The sequence below is a fragment of the Cordyceps militaris genome (assembly GCF_000225605.1).
Source record: "Cordyceps militaris CM01 unplaced genomic scaffold CCM_S00003, whole genome shotgun sequence".
In the NCBI taxonomy this organism is placed as follows: Eukaryota; Fungi; Ascomycota; class Sordariomycetes; order Hypocreales; family Cordycipitaceae; genus Cordyceps; species Cordyceps militaris.
Window position 1 is genome coordinate 706,565 of NW_006271971.1, and position 18,209 is coordinate 724,773.

Here is an 18,209-nt window from a genome sequence, read left to right on the forward strand (position 1 = left end):
TTTTGCCCACTGGTGGTATTGATGGAACGGCTGGGTTGTGGCCAAGTATTGCTCTGCATTTGCAGCGCACATTAATTTCCTCGTACGAGAACATGGATGAAGGAGTGGAATAAAATGTGCAAAGGAGTTACGCTTTCTTCAGCAGATGATCACCTATGAAGGTCATTTCAGTGATAAGACAAATGCCAGGAGTAGAATCTGACAAATTGCTTACGTTTTTTAGGAATTTTTTAAAACCTGTTTCTCCCACCCCCAGCGCTGCTATGTACAAATTAGTTTCTCACCTCTGCTTCTTGAACTTGAATGTCAACTTCGGCCACTATGGACGCTCACGCCAAGCTTAACATGGCTGCTTCGCCCCCACTGCTGCTGCCACCATGATTGCTATCAACCTCGTACCTCCTACCTTAGTACCTATGTAGGTACGCAGCGGCACTCGGCCCATGTTGGCTCTGGCGCGAATATCGGGCTTTCCAAACCACCCGAGGTCTATCGATGCTTATTATCCCCATTACGCGGACTTCCGCACACCCCGTCTCTTTTCACGCGAAACCGACCCATCCAATGGCCCTCTATACATGACAGCCGCCCCTTCTGGCCTATTTTCACAATCCTTTGTTCGCACCCCTAAGTTCCGAGACAAGCGCCATGTCACTCCAGATGGTCCGGCTCGCTGTCCCCTCCGCTACCACCAGCCAGACCGTGCTCCTCGGCATCCTCCTCGCCCTCACGGTCCTCTTCTCCCTGCGCCAGTGGCTGCTCCCGCGGGCGCTGCCCGGAATTCCCTACAACGCCGCCGCCACGCGCTCCCTCCTCGGCGACATCATGGCGCTCCAGCAGGAGCTGCCGTCCAACATGTCCGAGTGGGTGGTCCGCCAGGGCGCGCGGCACGGGGCCCCCGTGTACCAGGTCTTTCTCGTGCCGTTTGCGCGGCCCTTTGTCGTCGTGTCCGACTTCCGCGAGGCGCAGGACATCCTCGTGCGGCGCGCGCACGAGTTCGACCGCTCCGACCTGGCCGTCGCCCTGCTGCGCGGCGAGATGCCGCGCTTCCACGCCTGCCTCAAGACGGGCCCTGCCTGGGCCGCGCACCGCCGCCTGCTGCAGGACGTCATGTCCCCGGAGTTCCTGCACGGCGTGGCCGCCCCCAATATGTACGCCGGCGCGCGCCGCCTGCTCGACCTGTGGCGCCTCAAGACGAGCGTGGCCGGCGAGGGCAGACCGTTTGCGGCGGCCGCGGATCTGAGCTTCGCGACGCTGGACGCGCTGTATGACTTTGCGTACGGGGACGGCGCCGAGGAGCGCGCGCTCGTGGAGCAGCTGGCCCTGTTGGAGGGGCTGAGCGAGGAGGCGCGCGAGGGGCTCCGCGAGAGGGCTGGCGAGGAGGCCGTGGCGTTTCCGTGTGCGCCGCTGGCGCCGGCTATGGAGGCGCTGCTGCGCACGACGGAGAATATCCCGGCGGTCGCGGTGACGGGGTTCCCGGATATCGCGTGGCGCGTGCTGGCGTGGTTCCCACGCGTACGGAGGCTGCGCAGGCTCAAGGACCGGTTCATCAAGGAGCAGGTGGAAAAAGCGGTGGCGCGACTGGACAAGGCTGCTGCCGCGGGTGAGGACCAGGACGGCGTCGGCGGCTTCTCCAAGCTCAAGTGCGCGCTGGACCTAATTTTACAGCGTGAGCGGACCTTGGCAGAGAAGGATCACCGCGAGCCCGTCTACTGGTCCGACGCCATCAAGGATGAAGTACCGCCTCTCGTTCCCTGTTTCCATCGACAAGTCCCCCCTACTAACAGAGGCTGTCTAGATGTTCGGCTTCATCACCGGCGGCCACGAGACGTCGGCCAACGTGCTCGCGTGGGGGGTCAAGTTCCTCGCGGACCACGCGGAGCACCAGGCCGCGCTGCGGACGTGCCTGCGCGGCGCGCACCCGGCGGCCGTCGCGGGGGCGCGCTTCCCCACGCATGCTGAGATCACGCACGCGCGCGCGCCGCTCCTCGTCGCCACCATTGAGGAGATCCTGCGGCTCGCTCACGCCACGGCCATGACGGACCGGCAGGCCACGGCCGACACGGTGGTGCTCGGGCACGCCATCCCGCGCGGCACCACGGTGGTGCTCGTCAACAAGGGGCCGGGGTACACGGCGCCGAACCTGCCCATTGCGGAGGCGCTGCGGAGCGCGAGCGCGCAAAAAGCGCTGGCGGAGCGCCCGGACGCGGGCTGCTACAGGCTGCGTGCGGAGGAGGAGGAGGAGCAGGGGATGGGCAGGTTTGACCCGACGAGGTGGCTGGATGCCGACGGCGAGTTTGACCCGGCGGCGTACCCGACGATCCCGTTTGGGCTCGGCCCGCGCGGGTGCTTTGGGAGGCGCATGGTGTATGTCCAGTTCAAGCAGCTGCTGACGCTGCTGGTGTGGCAGTTTGAGTTTCTGCCGTGCCCGTCGGGGCTGTCGAGCTACGAGGCCGTGCAGGTCTTGACGAACAAGCCGCGGCAGTGCTACGTCGCGCTCCGGGAGCTGTAGGGAATGGATATGAAGGAATGTATATATTTGTATGAAGGGAGGGGGGTGTGTACATTAAGATGTGCTGCCCGAAGCAAGTAGAGCAACAGGCTGTACATTGTATATATCAAGAACAAGACGGCTGCGATATAGGCCATGTCTAAACGAATCCATCTATTCGGTCAATTATTTGCGGATCCTTCAAGACTGCGAGTTGGAAGTCTGGGATGCATTTCACGTTATGGAGACATGTTTGTAGTATTGGTCGGATGATTTCCTGGGCCGTGTGCTCTGTGGACAAGCACAGCATTAAATCCAATGTCGGCGGCATGAACTTAACTGCCCAGATCTAGCAGGATCGAGATGAACGGTTATCGCGAGATTCAAGATGAATCCGGCGAGTGGGGTATTGGCGGCGCAGCACTGTAATAATGCGTAATGCACTGAGAATGGCACTACTACAGGTCATGGATCAATTATGGCGAGGAGGCGCCACCGGTATAGCCACGAAGTACATTGGCGGTTGACGCTGACCCAGGACATAATGGATAATTGCTGAAAAAATCACTTTGTTTTGTAAAAGATGAAAAACAAAGAAAACCGAACAAGAACTGTGCACGATTGTCAAACACCGAGCCGCTGCACCTTTGCATGACACCGTCTGTGTCCTGCTTAGCTCAGCAATGGCCAGTAAGTACCTCCGTACTGCCGGCCTTGCCACGCGTGCCTCTGTCGCCTGGAGCCAGCCAGCTCACGCAACCTGCGCGACTCAACCCGTGCTCCACCATCTCTTCCGAGCTCGAACCTTCTCCAGCACTACCCAACGCCGTCCTCAAGCCATCACTCTCAACCATTACCATCTCAGCCCTCAACGACGGGGCTTTGCAATCGTCTACACACCAATCGCCCGTTTGCGCCGTTTTCTGCGCCTTAGATACCAACCAAGCTTGCTTCGCGCCCGTCCGCTGCAGCTCGCCCATTTTTCGTCTCGCCACGGGGAACGCCTGCTTGCTCGGGCCACACCCACACACACTGACGCTGCCCTGCGCGAGCCTAAAAACAGCCAGGCCCGTAAGCGCGCCCGCCGGCCCGCCCTCGTTCGCCATCACGAGCGTTGTCTTGTCCATCAACAGCAATCCTTCGCCGTTCTCGTCTTGGAGTTTTCTCGCCGCGTGTCGCCCTGACGCACTCCCGCCCCCCCGTTTCCCACTGAAATCGAAAGCGACGGAGCGCCATGCCTAGCAAGACACCTCACGGCAACGGCAAAAAGCCTGTCCAGAACGGCGTTCGCAAAGAGAGCGAGACAAAGGACGCGAGCAAGTCCAAGACCAAAAAGGCCGCCAAGGACGGCGACGAGGAAATGACTGTTGTTGCGCCCCCCTCCAAGGTTAAGAAGGCACCCGCCCCCCGCGCTGCCGACGCCGATGGCGACGTGGCCATGGGCGAGGAGGATGTCGTTGAGCAGGTCGACCCTACGGAGCAGACTGTCACAGGTAAGCTATCAGCATTAGCCTCATCCACTGCGCATTACCAGCTTCTAAATCTAATCCTTCCCTCACCCCAGATATCAAGAGCAACTTTGCTCTACTAGACCGCGCTGTCGCCCTCTTCGATGCCAGATTCTCCCTCAGAGCTCTTCGATCCATCTCGCTGCTCCGAAAACATTTGAACCCCGACATCATTTCTCAGGCCATTGTCGACACCTTCCCTGCTACCGTCGCTTCCGGAAATGTCGCCAAGCCCCTGCTCGCTGCCGTGGGCCGCGAGAGCATCCCTCTCAAGGCCCTCAGCGAGATGGATATTGACTCCGACTCCAAGCCCGCCAAGAATGGCTCGAAGAAGGAGACAAAGGAAATTATTCCCGAGATTGATATCTTCCTCGGTATTCTTGTCCAGGTCTACCTCTTTGATGCCAAACAGTACCAGAGGGGCGCGGCCTTTTCCGAGAAGCTCGTTGAACGCGTGCAGTCCCTGAACCGACGCACATTGGATTCACTCTCGTCCAAGGTTTACTTTTACTACTCCGTCTTCTGCGAACACATTGCGCCCTTGCCCCCGTCGCCTGAGTCTCCCATTGTCGCCATCCGCCCGACTCTGCTCGCGGCGCTCCGCACCGCTGTCCTGCGCAAGGATATCGACACGCAGGCCTCTGTTATTGTTCTGCTGCTGAGAAACTATCTCTTGACTTCTCACATTAAACAGGCTGATCTGCTGGTCTCGCACACCCAATTTCCCGAAAATGCCGTCAACAACCAAGTCGCCCGATTCCTGTACTACCTTGGTCGCATCCGCGCCATCCAGCTACGATACACCGAGGCCCACGAGCATCTCACCGCCGCCACCCGCAAGGCGCCATCCAGCAACTGCGCTGTTGGCTTCTCTCAGACCGCCACCAAACTGCTCATGGTTGTCGAGCTGCTCATGGGCGACATTCCCGACCGTGCCACCTTCCGCCAACCTGCCCTTGAGCATGCTTTGCACCCGTACTTGCTCCTGGTCCAGGCCGTCCGCGTTGGTAACCTGGAGGAGTTTGAGATTGCTATTGCCGATCACGCTGACACCTTCCGCCGCGACGGCACATATTCTCTCATCTTGCGCTTGAGACAAAATGTCATCAAGACTGGTATCCGTATGATGTCGCTGTCTTACTCGCGCATCTCCTTGCGCGATATTTGCATTCGCCTGCATCTCGGAAGCGAGGAGAGTGCTGAATACATTGTTGCCAAGGCAATTCGAGATGGCGTCATTGAGGCGACTCTGGATCGGGAACACGGGTTTATGAAGAGCAAGGAGGTTGGTGATGTGTACGCGACTAGAGAACCTGGCGAGGCATTCCACGATCGTATCCAGGCATGCCTTGCACTGCACGACGAGAGCGTCAAGGTAAGATCAGCTCGCTGATTCAACACGAGTCATCGCCACTTCTAACACGTCTTTAGGCTATGCAGTTCCCCATGAACCAGCACCGTCTGGAGCTCAAGAATGCCCAAGAAGCTAGAGAGCGTGAACGCGAAATCGCCAAGGAGATACAAGAGGGAGACCTCGATGACGACGACCTAGGCGGCGATTTCGACGGAATGTAGTGGGTGAGAATGGTTATCGCATGCTTCATACACTTGCTAGGGGTTGGTAATCAACCTCCGGTGCTCTCTGGGCGCACTTGATGCCCCACACATGCCGGTGGTGGTGGGTGACGAGACGTTATCAGTAGAAGACGGTGGATGTCTTTGCACTTGTACTACATATTGTCATGGCTGGAAGGCTAGGAATAGAGGCGAGCTGGGGACAGGCAGCACCAGGAATTTAAAATAACAAAATGCCCATCGTGCCCCGATGCGATGCGCTACAGTGCTCTTGAATCGATCGGACTGAGATGGAGTCTCACCTTCCTGATCCTACGATAAATATCAGCACGTGACACGCCATAGCACCGTGAGAACCATGAGAAGGTAACGCGGCGTCGAGTCGCGCTGTCGCCTTGTACATCATCCCGAATCCTCCAATCAAGCGTCTTTGAGAGAACAACACATTAGTCTGCGAGCAGCCCGACGACGCGCATCCGAGCCTTGAACATTTGTATCCTTGCACAGGCCACCAATTCTCCACACCCACCAGTTATTACGGTTGAGCGAGCCAGTCATCACACCGTAAAATACGTTTTTGCCAGCCCGTTCCAGAAAGCCCGTTTGCCCTCCACCGCCCGCCCGTTTTGGGCATTTGGTTGGTTTGTTCGACCCTGTCAATTTTGCCGCCGGGGAAAAAAATTGATTATCAACCCCTGCGGCGAGGCCCCCCCGCCGCGCCACTCTCTTTCTCGACATGCCACCCAAGCGAAGACGGCCGGGCGAAGCGCAACCACCGACACCGGACCCAACCGCCGTGAGTACGCGTGCCGCCACGCGCCAGACGCCCATCTACCCACCGCCGATACCGATTGCCAGCCCGCCCAAGACGACGACGACTGTCGCTGCCGCCACACCGGTCGCCACGCCCGTGCCGCTTCCTATTGTGCCTGGCCAGGCACCCTCGCCGCCGAAACTGGGCGGTGTGTGGCCCCGGAGCCCGGTCGCCGCTACACGCGTGCCGCCGCCGCCGCTACCAGCGCAGCTCGAGCCGTCACAGCTTCCTAACAGAAGCGCCGCCGCCCGTGCAATGGGCGGTGATTTGGGAAAGGAGAATGCGCGCCCGTCGGGCTTCTTCTCCCCGGACAATACACACCACGTCGTCGCGCACCAGCCGGGCCGATCGTCCACGTCGTCGCTGGTCGGCCATCACGGCTACCTCGCCACCACCGCCGCTAGGATGGACACGTCGTCGACCGTGACGCCCGTGCTACCCCCGAAGCCGCCGACGAAGCTGACCGGCGGCAAACCCCCGCAAAGCGCTGACCGCAACATTGATAAGGTCGTCTTCGGCAACCTCTGCTTCAGAACGTGGTATCCGAGCTACTACGGAAAGGAGGTGCTAGGCGACACCTCAGGGAACGCGCGCCATGGCGGCGTCAAGGACCACACGACCGCTGCTGCTGCTGCTGCCGCCGCCGCCGCCGAGGCAACCAAGGCGGTCTCAAGGAAGGAGCGGGAGCAGCCGCCCATGCTGGAGAGACTCTATGTCTGTCCCAGCTGCTTCAAGTACGCCAAAGAGCTGGTGGCGTGGTGGGGCCACGTGCGGTCCTGCGAGCTCAAGGGCCGCGTGCCCGGCCAGCGGGTATACGTACATCCCCGAGGGCGGCGGAAGATTCGTGTGCCGCACGACGGAAAAGGACCCGGCCCTAAGAAGCGCCGCGGGGACGGTGGCGTGCGGTACACGGAACAGATTGTGCAGGATGAGGGCGAATGGAGCGTCTGGGAAGTGGACGGAGAGGTGGACGGAGTGAGTTGCCCCGATGAACTGTATTTGCATGAGCTTGGGAAAACATGATGTGCTAATGCCATTTGCAGTTGTTTTGCCAAAATTTGTCACTTTTTGCCAAGCTATTTCTTGACAACAAGTCGGTCTTTTTTGACGTGACTGGCTTCAACTACTTTTTATTAGTCTACACGCCTCCGTTCAAGCCGCCCGTGGGCAACGAGGCACCCGAGGCGCCGGTTCCGCAAGTCACGGGCTTCTTTTCCAAGGAAAAAATGTCGTGGGACAACAACAACCTGGCCTGCATCCTGGTCTTCCCGCCCTGGCAGCGCAAGGGCCTGGGCGCGCTCCTCATGGGCGTCTCGTACGAGATATCCCGGCGCGAGGGCATCCTCGGCGGTCCGGAGAAGCCCATTTCGGATCTCGGCAAAAAGGGCTACAAGCGGTTCTGGTCGGGCGAGATTGCGCGGTGGCTGCTGAGCCTCGACGACGGCGGGCCGCAGATCCCGCCGCCCGGCATGGAGCTCATGGTGGACGTGGGCGACTGCAGCGACGCGACGTGGATCACGCCCGACGACTGCCTCGGTGTCTTGCGCGACATGGGCGTCCTCGACGATGCCGGTGTCGGGCCCGGCAAGCCTGTCCTGCGCGAGCAGACGGCCGAGGCCGCCGCCGCCGACGGCGACGATGACGCGGCCACGACGACGGCGGACGACACCGGCAACGAGCACAACGCCGAGGACAGGCCAAAGAAGAGGAAGAATGCGACGACCCCGGTGCCGCCGCTGACTCCTACCGCACCACCGCCGAAATCGCCCGCGCACATGGAGATGGGCAGGCCGGTGCCCCGCGTGCGCGTCGACAAGGAGCTGATTCGGCGGCACGTTGCTCTCCACCGCATCAACCTCGAGAAGACGTGCGATCCAGCTGGCTTTGTCGAGGGCTATATGCGCTGAAAGAAGCGCGAGGTCGCCATGATGGAATAAGTGCTGCTGCTGTAGGAAACTTTCTCTTTTTGGCGTTGACGTGTTTTTTTTTTCTTTTTGGTTTGATACCCGGGGTTCGACATGGATGTGGAGATGGTTGCATTGTTTTGCGCTGCGTTGCATTTTACACCTTGTAGACAATTATGAGATATGAAAAGAATTCAAAATTAAACATCATGCTAATGAAGCCGCTTTCTCTATATTGTAAAAATACTGTGCATCTACATCATGAGTCGTGTGTACATCGTGGTTCAAATTCGTCGTCATTCATGTCGTATCGTTCGTTTTCTTGGCGGCGGCGGCGTCTCTATGTCCGCTTCTTCATTCACGCCCCCGTCTGTGTCTGGGCTCTGCGACATGGCGAGCTTGCGCTGCTGCTGCTGCTGCGGTGGTGGCGGGAGCCATCGCGCGGACGAGGACGCGCTCATGCCGTCGTCGGCCGTGTCGGCCTGTCGATGGTTGAGGACATTGTCGATGCGCAGCCTCGGGGGCCCAGAATTGAGGCCCTCGCCGTTTTTCGGCGGGCCAGCTATCATGAACGCGATTAGTCTCAGATGGAAGCCACAGCAATTTCTTGGCCTGGGCTGAGGGGGGCTTACATAGAATCAGGGAAAAGAGCTTGACAATGACGGGACCCCAGACCGTCATGGCAATGATTTGGCCGTACGACCAGCGGTTCGCGCGGAAGCTGTCGTTGCTGATGACTTTGCTGAGCGACACGAGGTACAGGACATTGATGACGAGGTAGGTAAACTCGAGCCCGTGCCAGAACCACGCGGACCAGCGGACCCAGTGGCGCTTGAGCGGGCCGTCGGGCCAGCGGCCGAGGCCGTGGGCGCCGAGCGTCCAGTGGCGGGTGCGGCGGTGTGTGCGCAGCGTCCAGGCGAGCTGGTCGACGCTGAGGGCGACAATGGCGACGGTGTCGAGCACCAGGAACACGAGCTTGTACACGAGCGGGTGCGGGAAGAAGGTGAGGGTGAGGCCGTCGACGCCGGCGCTGCTGGCGCAGTAGGTGCGCGGGCTGGGGTTGCCGCCGCACGCCGCGACGGCGTGCTGCCCGCGAAAGAGGTCGACGCTGCCGCCAAACGAGACGCGCTGCGTGGTGGCGATGATGGCGAGCAGGTACTCGGTGCAGAAGCCGAGAAACGTGTGCCAGTTGCGGATGCCCTCGTTGTGCAGGCAGATTTGCACGAGAAACATGGGCAGGATGCCGTTTTGGGACACGTGAAACGCGACGGCCGAGTTGACGACGATTTCCCCCCAAAAGCTGCCTTCCTGCGAGTTGACCACGATGGCGAGGATGGACGCAATCTGCACCGCAAACACGAACCAGCACTGCGCCTCCTGGAACTCGACGAGCGTGGCGGCGATGGCGATGCTGGTGCGCGACAGCGCCGACGAGTCCTTCCAGAGCATCGACTCGATGCGTGTGAGCCGCCGCACGAGACGCTCCGAGGTGGGCCGCTTGGCGGGCTTTTGCGAGTAGCCGACCCAAAAGGTGAAGATTTTTAGGAAGAGGTAGAGCGAGCCGGAGAAGACGACCTGTAGGACGTACGAGATGAGGACCTGCAGCATGTGTGTTAGAGCGCGTGAAAGCCTGGAGAGGGGAGGGAGCCGCCTGTGAGGCGCTTACACCGGGGCCGAATATGTCCGGGTTGATCTCGGCGCGCAGCTCGGGACAAAAGTTGCCCATGGCGGAGAAGATGGCGTCCGACGACGAGTTGCGCGACAGCGAAGCGACGGCGGCGTCGCACGGCACCGAGAGCTGGTCCTCGCTGCACGACTCGGCCGCGCACGCCGCAAAGGCCTCCAACACTGGGCGTGCCTGAAAGTCGGCCAGCGACGCGCCGGCCATGAGCACGCTGGCGTTGCGCTCCGCCTCGGCGCCGATGCGGTACGCGCCGACGTCGCGCGTCCAGTGGGCAATGGCGGCGAGCGCGGCGCAGTTGTAAAACGTCTCAAAGGAGCCAAAGTAGAGGGCCGTGTCGCTGCAGGCGGCCGGGCAGTCGAGCGTGCGGTCGTGGACGCGGCGGCAGCCGGAGAGGTACAGGTCGACGACCGGCCCGCCGTCGATGCCGTCCCGGAGCAGGTCGCGAAAGGTCAGGTCGTCCTTGGTGTAGCCGCCGACCTTGGCGAGGTCGTGGAACGGGAAGAAGTCGGACGTGCCGTCGAAGCCGTTGTGGACGAGCACGGTGAGTGAGGACGGTGATGGGAGGAGGGTGGTTGAGGAGGAGAGTGTGGTGATGGCGGTGGTCCGTGAAAAGGACGGCGCAACGGTCGTCGTCATGGTTGCGGTTTGCTCCCCCCAAAGGAAAGGGCGTCTACGGCGACGTCCAACTCGGGAGGTGATTCTGCTGCTGCTGCTGCTGCTTCCGCGCTTGGTTACCAGTCCGAGCCCAACGAGTTGAACACACGTGCTGCATTTCCAAGAACAGCCAAACGGTCTGGAAGTTGCTAGATTTCGAGTTTTGCCGGATTAAAGCGCCTCCCTGACCAACAGCTAGACCTATGCCCCAAGGAATGAAGAGCGAAAGTTTCTGCAGCTACCGACCAAGTGTGAGCGCTGGTTAAAATAGCGTGATGGGGCGCATCATCCATTGGAGCGACCGAGATGTGCGGCTGGCGGAGCCCACCCAGCGGTCCGTTTAGTTAGCCTCAATGCCCGGGCGAAGCTTGGCGGCAGCCTGGGGTGGCTGGGATATGTCGGAGATCATGGTTCCGAAGCATTGGTTGGTAATTCGCGTGCGAGGATCGACGAATGCGGTGCTTGAGCGATGGGAATTGCGGCAAATGGCGATGGCTATGAAGGTATCGCGACTTGGAAGGGTGTAAGTTTTGTTTGGTGGTTTGGAAATAAGCGTTGGAGAGGCGCAGCTTGGCCAAGGGGCCCGATTATTGCCTTATTGTGCTGCTGCACGCCAGCTGGCAAACAGTGGGGGTGCCAGGTGGCAGTCGATTCTTTGATAAGGATAAGCAAACGAACAATCATAATAATCAAATTCAAATATTTATAATCACTGTAGTACGCTGCCTGGTGATTTTAATATTTGCACGGCTAACACTTGCGTGGGGCTCTCTGGTGACTAGGTATAAATTATGTATGTGATGCATGATGGCTTGCTTTGTTGAAGCGTCCTCCCACCAAATTGGATTGATAAAAAAAGACGACTAATTCAGGAATATTGGAATAGTCTTAAATGAAATATATATTCTCTGTATGCAAGAAAACTGAGCACATTACCCTAAGTCGCAACGTGCACACAGCTCGGCACAACATTTCCCTAAACCACAACGTCCCGCTCACGCAATTGGCCCGACGTAAGCCGACCCCAGACGTCACCTTTACCGAAGCGTAGCTCCCTCGCTCACAACAACCCCATCACTGCACCTCATCTCCTCTGCCATCCTCTGCGTTTCTCTTCTTCCATCCCAATTGTTACAACCCAAGTCTACGCCGCTCATCCCCATCCATCCACAATCCCCGCGCCAGCTTCTAAGCCCCAGATTTCCCCAGGTCGCACGGCAAGCATGGCTCCCCGACTCCCCCGCGCCGCCACCATCCGCTTCCTGGTCCGACCCTCCTCTTCCGGCGGCGGCCGCGTCGCCTCGCTGCGCCCGTACTCTGCCCAGACGGAGCCGCTCATCCGCGTCGCCAACCTGTCCGCCGGCTCCACCGGCCACATTCGCGTCCTCGAGCTCAACCGGCCCTCGGCCCGCAACGCCATCTCCAAGGGCCTGCTCGCCGCCCTGCGCGCCGAGGTCGACGCCATCCACGCCCAGTACGGCCCGGCCGGCGAGGAGCTGCCCGCCGCGACGACCGCCGACGGCGGGCCAACGCGCGCCCTCGTCATTGCCAGCGCCGTGGACTCGTGCTTTTGCGCGGGTGCGGATCTGAAAGAGCGTCGCGGCTTCAGCCAGCAAGAGTACGCCCCCCCCTCCTCCTCCTTGCGGGTAAAGCACTAACCGTATTGGCCTCTCCCAGAACAAATGACTTCCTCACCAACCTCCGCGCTACATTCGCCGCCCTTGCCGACCTCCCCGTCCCCAGCATCTCCGCCATCTCCTCCCTCGCGCTCGGCGGCGGCCTTGAACTCGCCCTCGCCACCCACTTCCGCGTGCTCTCCTCCAACGCCACCGTCGGGCTGCCCGAGACGCGCCTCGGCATCCTGCCCGGTGCTGGCGGCACCTACCGCCTGACCGGGCTTGTCGGGCTCGGCCGCGCCCGCGACCTCATCCTCACCGGCCGGCGCGTCGCCGCGCCCGAGGCCTACTTCCTCGGCCTCGCCGACCGCCTCGTCGAGGTCGTCCACGAAGACGAGCGCGACGCGGGCCCCGCCGATATTCTGGCCGCCGCGCGCAAGGGCGCCCTTAGCGAGGCAGTCCGCCTGGCGCAGGAGATTTGCGAGGGCGGGCCGGTCGCGATCCGCGCCGCGCTGCAGGCCGTCGCGTGGGCCCGCCCCGACAAGGAGAATGAGATGTATGAACGTGTCGTCGCGACCGAGGACCGCAACGAGGCCCTCAAGGCCTTTCAGGAGAAGCGCAAGCCCGTCTTTAAAGGAAGGTAACATAGGGGATTAACAATGTATTACTATAATGACTGCAAAATAAAAAGAAATGCATTGGATGAGTATCGTGTTTCGTCGTTGAATGCTGTACGCGTAAAGACTAATGCTGATCAAGGTATGCTGCTCGAAGCGTGAATCGCGCGCCGTATGGTCTATTGTACAAGTAGAAGGAAATCATACGCCATACACCGGCGGCGTATAACGTTAATGCGCAGCGATGATGTATCAAAAAAATGCTACATACAGCAGGAGATGCGGTTCTACGTGTCAGGTTCGGACGGCGGCGTTATAATCCTAGACATGCCTCCGTGCTCAAGATTCCGAACACTCTCAACCCTGGGCCTTTCAGGTCCGGCAGGCTCTTCCCCTAGCTCGTCTGTCGCCGGCGTGACGCTATCCGCCGGCGTGGCGTCTGCCTCCGTGACAAGCTCCGGCACCGGTTCTGGTTGCAGCTGCACAGGCCGCGGCGCAGGCTCCTCGCGTTTCGGAACGTTGACGTACTCGTCCTTGTCCCCGTCTCGGACGTAGCACAAAAAGTACGGCTCGCCGCTGGTGCTCAGAGCGTGAAGCACCTCTGCCGTATTCTTATTCTCCTTGACGTCAGCGTCATTGTACCATCGCCACACATTGTTCTCAAAGTCGTGAATCCAGACCCAGTAGTGGCCCGACATGAGCTGGCCACGGTGGCAGATGACGGCGTGGAGACGGTAGGGGAATTCTGTCATGGCGTCGTAATGCGCCGCAATGGTCTTTTCGCAGCGTGCTAGCTCGTCTTCCATCATCTGTGTGACTTGGCGGTATGTCTCGTACACGTCCGTGACCTTGGGAATGGGAGGAGTCTCCTCCTGTTTGGGGGCTGCCTTGGCGGGGGAAATGAGGAGAAAATCATCTTCTACCGGGCCATCAAAGTCATATGTTTCCACCTCCACCGGGACATCGTCTTGCCTTTCGGGCAAGCCTAGGGCAACGGGTGCGGGTGCTGCATAATTCTCGAGAGACCTCAAGTACGACGGGTTTGCCTCTAACTTCGTCTGGTCCGCCTTGATATCGGCGATGCGTTGCGCCGTAACCCAGTCTTCCACGCGTCGTTGGAAAGCCGGCGAATCGTGATCTGTATCCATAAATCGATCAAGATATAGTGTCTCGGGAATGATGACTGGATTGCCGTTCTTGCTTCCGTTGGACTGCGTGCGCTGGATCAGCACATGCAAAATGGGCGGCAACGTCCTGATCGTAGTATATCGCGATAATTTGCTCTCTTCAAGAATCTGCTGATCAAAGTTCTTGCCAAGGGCATCGTACAGCGAGCAAGGTCCATTTTCGGCCGGGAAAGCCGTGATGGATCTGTCGAAGCTGACTTCATGCTGGTACTTGACGTCGTCGAACTTCTTGGTATAGTTGACTGTTGTAACGAAGAAGGTCTCCATCAACCTCTCAAGTTGAATGCCAGTCTTGTTATCGATAGAGCTGGGTCGAATAGCAGCTTGCAAACGATTGATGATGCTGCCCATCACCTCCTCGACATCCTGTTGATCAGTGCCCGAAGACCGTTTCTGGCGTTCGAGTGCATTTAGCACCTTTTGATCAATGGTCTCAGGAGCCTCTGCATCTTGCATCTCGACATCGTTAGTCTTTGTATCGAGTTTTGCCGCTGGCTCCTCAACTTGGGTGTTCTCGCTTGGCTCTGCGTACGGCGCGGCACCATCTACCATAACCGCATCATATGCATTGCTGGTCTTCGTTGTAGATGTAATAGTGTTGGTACCAGGCCCCATAACCTCTTCAACACGCTCGTATGAAGGTTCTGAGTCGGCCTCCTCGTGCTCCACTAGAGTCTTGGTACTAGATAGGCTAGCCGCATCCAGAGGCAGAGTCTCTTGACTCTCAAATTTAATCAAGTCAACGTCCCCCAATCCAACTCCAGATGTGGTGACCAGCTCTGCAGGGGGCCGAGAAGGGAGTGGTGGAGGCAAAGGACTACTTTGTCGATCACTAGACTTTTCGCTATTAAGGAGCGTGTGGGTTGACAGTAGAACGGCGTTTGCCAACCGCTGGGAAGGTCTGGTTGCCGTCTTTTCGGACTTTTGTAAAGTTTCGAATAATGTAGCGAGTTCTCGAGCAACTAGATAATGTTAGCTTTTGCTTCAAGCAATGACATGTGCACTTACAAGCATCGGCAACAACAGCCTCTCCTCTGTCCAGCTGCATCTTGTTTCCGCCAATGCGGCGGTTTTGGATGGCGTCTTCGGACAGACCGAGTTTGAGATCGTCGTAGTCGAGGACAACGTCCCGCACAGGCTTGACGGTGAAAAGATATTGCAGCAAGCTGTTGAGGTAGCAAGTATTTCCAATATTGTCCAGACCAACTGGCAATGAAAAGTCGACAGGAGCGCCAGAGCCCGCGCTGCCAACCCCAGGACCGAATTCACTTTCATGATTGAGCTCCAGGGCTGCTTGCTTGAGAGAGAGCGAGCCTGTATGCTCCGCGATAGAGTCCAAAGCGTCTAAATAAAGTTTTCTAGCCTCCGGCTTCTGGCATTGCTGCAGCTTGCGTCGGGTAGCAAGACCAGCGTCGCCGACGATATCTAATGTGTCGCTCAGACCGATGACGTATTTGGCGGTCTCAAGAGACATCTTTTGGTCAGCTTCCATAAGCAGACCTGCCTGGTAGTGATCATCCTGAGACTGTGATGCTATCATCATAAGGACATCTCTGGCGACGGCGGCGTCGGCAGGGTCATCAGCCAATTTCTTTCGGAAAGCTCGGATGATGGCCTCGGCTGGGTAGTTGTTGGGAGGGTTAAGTCCAAAATACGCCATTGACTGTGTAATGCTGCCGTTGTCGTCGGCGATGGCTTGCTGTCGTGGCTGGCTTTCGTACACTGATGACTGCGTTACCGCATACTCGATTAGTGGGTCATCTTGAGCATCATTGGCAATATTGAGAAGAGCGTCAATAAGCTCCTTTCGAGACGACGGCAGGAGGTCCCACTGTCGTTTGTAGGCGTTGACCACAATTTCTCTGCCTTGTGTGGGCAACACACCCAGAAGCCTATATCGATCCGTCCCAACCAGAGCATTGGAGTCCACATCCTTGACCTCGACACATTGAAGTACATCGTGCAGCATTGGAGTGCAGATAGTAGGCTGCTCGGTAGTCTGTCCGGCCTTGTGTATTAGGCATTGAACCTCCGCCCGGACATCTTCAAGATATGCTCGATACGTGTTCATTTCGGTGGTACCTGAAGGGCCATCTGATGGAGCAGCAACGCGTGGTGTGAAGGATCCTTCGTCGACGCCGTCGTTTTCCTCCACCTTTTCTTTGTATTCGAGTTCTCTAAAGATGGAGAAGCATCGTGGTCCGAACAGGACAGAAAAGCGCTTGTTTCGCTTTGATATGCTTCTAACGGTGTCGGCAGTCGATTCCAATTGATTCTTGAGATACGTATTAAGATTCAGAGGTGCTTGGTAAGCCCACGCATCTGTGGCTCCTTCGTATCTGGCCGGATCTTGTTCTTTGGCAAGGTCGAGTTGCTCACGGATTGCTTCTTGGTCAAGAAGCAGCTTCACCCACCCGCTGTGCATTCTCGGCTCGCTAATCTCTAGCGTCATTTGTAATGTGCATGGTGCGGCACTGCAGACAAAGTTCTCTCTAGCTAGGATAGGGTTGTATTTGGAGCGGTCGTCAGCTATGCTTCCTGGTGAAGCAGAGCCTGCCCAGGCAAGGTGGTGCCATGGAAACATGTTATCCTGCAGTGGCCAAGCTGCCTGGGAGTGGTAGCAAAGCGACGACGTCTGGTCCTCGTCCCAAGCCAGTTTGAAGACGAAATGAAAGTGGCAGTCTAGACATACTGATGAAAGAATATGGGTAGAGGTCGTCGAATAACTTTGCTTGCCGTTGATTACCAGCTTGTGAGGGTGATCCCAGGTGTATGGACTATCGAATTCGTGTTCTCGGGCTCGATCGAAGAGGTCACAGGCAGTGAAGCGATTATTGATGAGTTCGTAAATCCAGCGACTCGGGTTACATCCTAACAAAATTAGATTCAATTTTGAGGGCAGAGGGCTCGATACTTACCCGTAACCTCTTTTCTGGAAGTGAGGAACTTGGACTTCATGGGAGTCGTATTGTGTTCGACCAAGCTGTTGCTAGAGGTGCCTGGGAGCGCTGCATAGTAGCTGCCTGCGCTATCCTCTCCTGTCAAGTCAAATTGTGCCATGGTGGCGCCTATGGGCTTTCGCGGCCGCAGCGATGTGCGTAATGTCGTGACGAGATTCGCTTCTGTTGTAGTGTTGCGCTCTCGTTTAGCTAGTTATGGAGATCTGGTATTAAAGGCTGTGAGCGTGAACCGGCCACACTGAAATAGGATGGTATTGGCGATCTTAGTTGTATCAGTTGTACTGGAGGCGCCGTCGTGAGCCAGCAAAAGACGGGAGCGCGAGGTTGAGGATGATTCGTTGGAGCTTGGTTGCTATGGGCGGGATGGCGAGCGAACGAAGCGGGAGATCGATGGGGGTATCACATGCGATGGGGACAGCGAAGCAGCTTGCGTACACCGCTGGAGACGAAGCTGAGGTCGGAGCGTGGCAATGCGATGTAGCTGTGCTGACGCAGCCTTGTGGAAGTGTTGGATAGAAAGTGGTAGATGCGAGGCGTAAGCTTCCCGTTGAGCGAAGCGCCGAAACGTTTTGGCCGTTGTAGCTGGTGGCGTGGCGTACGTGGCGCGTGTGGCGCTGCTTCCGCCTGGCCTTACAGGGCATGGCGACTGCCGACAAAGAAGACAAAGAGGACAAGAAGGGGAAAGGACCGATAGTATGGGTAAATCAATTGAAATGGCAGAAGATACCGTCGTGAACCTATTTTTATTTTATTTTTTTGACTTGTCTCTGCTGCGCAGACGAATTTACAGTTCCATCGTACTATGCTTCATGACAAGGCATTGCGTCACCAACTACGCCTAGTCCATCCTAACTGTGTGCCCGCCTGGCTAGCTGTGTATAGACTGATGGGTATGAATTGTTGGAGCGAGCTTCAGCGCATAAGAGGCTGAACCTGCCAAGTTCAATAATTTGCACATGATAGTCTACGGACGGTGTACCATTCTTAGACGCCGCCACGGCTGGCCCCCCGACCCGGACTTACACCACCACTTACGTGTACTTCTGGTCCGGCTCGGGTACACATGACGAAATGCACGCGCTTGGATTGATGTCGATGTGTCACAAGGAAAATATCAGCTCTCACAAGTCAAAATGGCGTCGGATAGCTCGAGTAGCCCCTTTGGCAACGCGGCTTTGATGTGCTCTAGTTAATAAACA

At 57.9% G+C, this 18,209-nt stretch overlaps 6 protein-coding genes across 6 annotated transcripts; 4 read left to right on the forward strand and 2 right to left on the reverse strand.

The window, feature by feature from the left end:
• Positions 1-377: 377 nt before the first annotated feature.
• CCM_03838 (cytochrome P450 monooxygenase) lies at positions 378-2,512 on the forward strand (the record flags this gene model as incomplete). Its single annotated transcript, XM_006668986.1, has 4 exons — positions 378-395; positions 423-617; positions 661-1,737; positions 1,799-2,512. 4 exons carry the CDS (start codon positions 378-380, stop codon positions 2,510-2,512), a joined length of 2,004 nt encoding a protein of 667 aa, XP_006669049.1.
• A 662-nt stretch (positions 2,513-3,174) lies between these two features.
• On the forward strand, positions 3,175-5,574 carry CCM_03839 (26S proteasome non-ATPase regulatory subunit 3; the record flags this gene model as incomplete). Its single annotated transcript, XM_006668987.1, has 5 exons — positions 3,175-3,181; positions 3,234-3,661; positions 3,714-3,984; positions 4,056-5,374; positions 5,440-5,574. The coding sequence occupies 5 exons, from the start codon at positions 3,175-3,177 to the stop codon at positions 5,572-5,574; spliced, it is 2,160 nt and encodes a 719-aa protein (XP_006669050.1).
• A 736-nt stretch (positions 5,575-6,310) lies between these two features.
• On the forward strand, positions 6,311-8,295 carry CCM_03840 (histone acetyltransferase MYST2; the record flags this gene model as incomplete). Its single annotated transcript, XM_006668988.1, has 2 exons — positions 6,311-7,363; positions 7,432-8,295. The coding sequence occupies 2 exons, from the start codon at positions 6,311-6,313 to the stop codon at positions 8,293-8,295; spliced, it is 1,917 nt and encodes a 638-aa protein (XP_006669051.1).
• A 293-nt stretch (positions 8,296-8,588) lies between these two features.
• CCM_03841 (uncharacterized protein) lies at positions 8,589-10,612 on the reverse strand (the record flags this gene model as incomplete). The annotated part of the gene is made up of 3 exons (XM_006668989.1): positions 8,589-8,854; positions 8,925-9,891; positions 9,959-10,612. 3 exons carry the CDS (start codon positions 10,610-10,612, stop codon positions 8,589-8,591), a joined length of 1,887 nt encoding a protein of 628 aa, XP_006669052.1.
• A 1,241-nt stretch (positions 10,613-11,853) lies between these two features.
• Positions 11,854-12,890, forward strand: CCM_03842 (methylglutaconyl-CoA hydratase, putative; the record flags this gene model as incomplete). Its single annotated transcript, XM_006668990.1, has 2 exons — positions 11,854-12,248; positions 12,308-12,890. 2 exons carry the CDS (start codon positions 11,854-11,856, stop codon positions 12,888-12,890), a joined length of 978 nt encoding a protein of 325 aa, XP_006669053.1.
• A 260-nt stretch (positions 12,891-13,150) lies between these two features.
• On the reverse strand, positions 13,151-17,110 carry CCM_03843 (ubiquitin hydrolase, putative; the record flags this gene model as incomplete). Its single annotated transcript, XM_006668991.1, has 3 exons — positions 13,151-15,012; positions 15,059-16,921; positions 16,969-17,110. 3 exons carry the CDS (start codon positions 17,108-17,110, stop codon positions 13,151-13,153), a joined length of 3,867 nt encoding a protein of 1,288 aa, XP_006669054.1.
• Between the last annotated feature and the right edge of the window lie 1,099 nt (positions 17,111-18,209).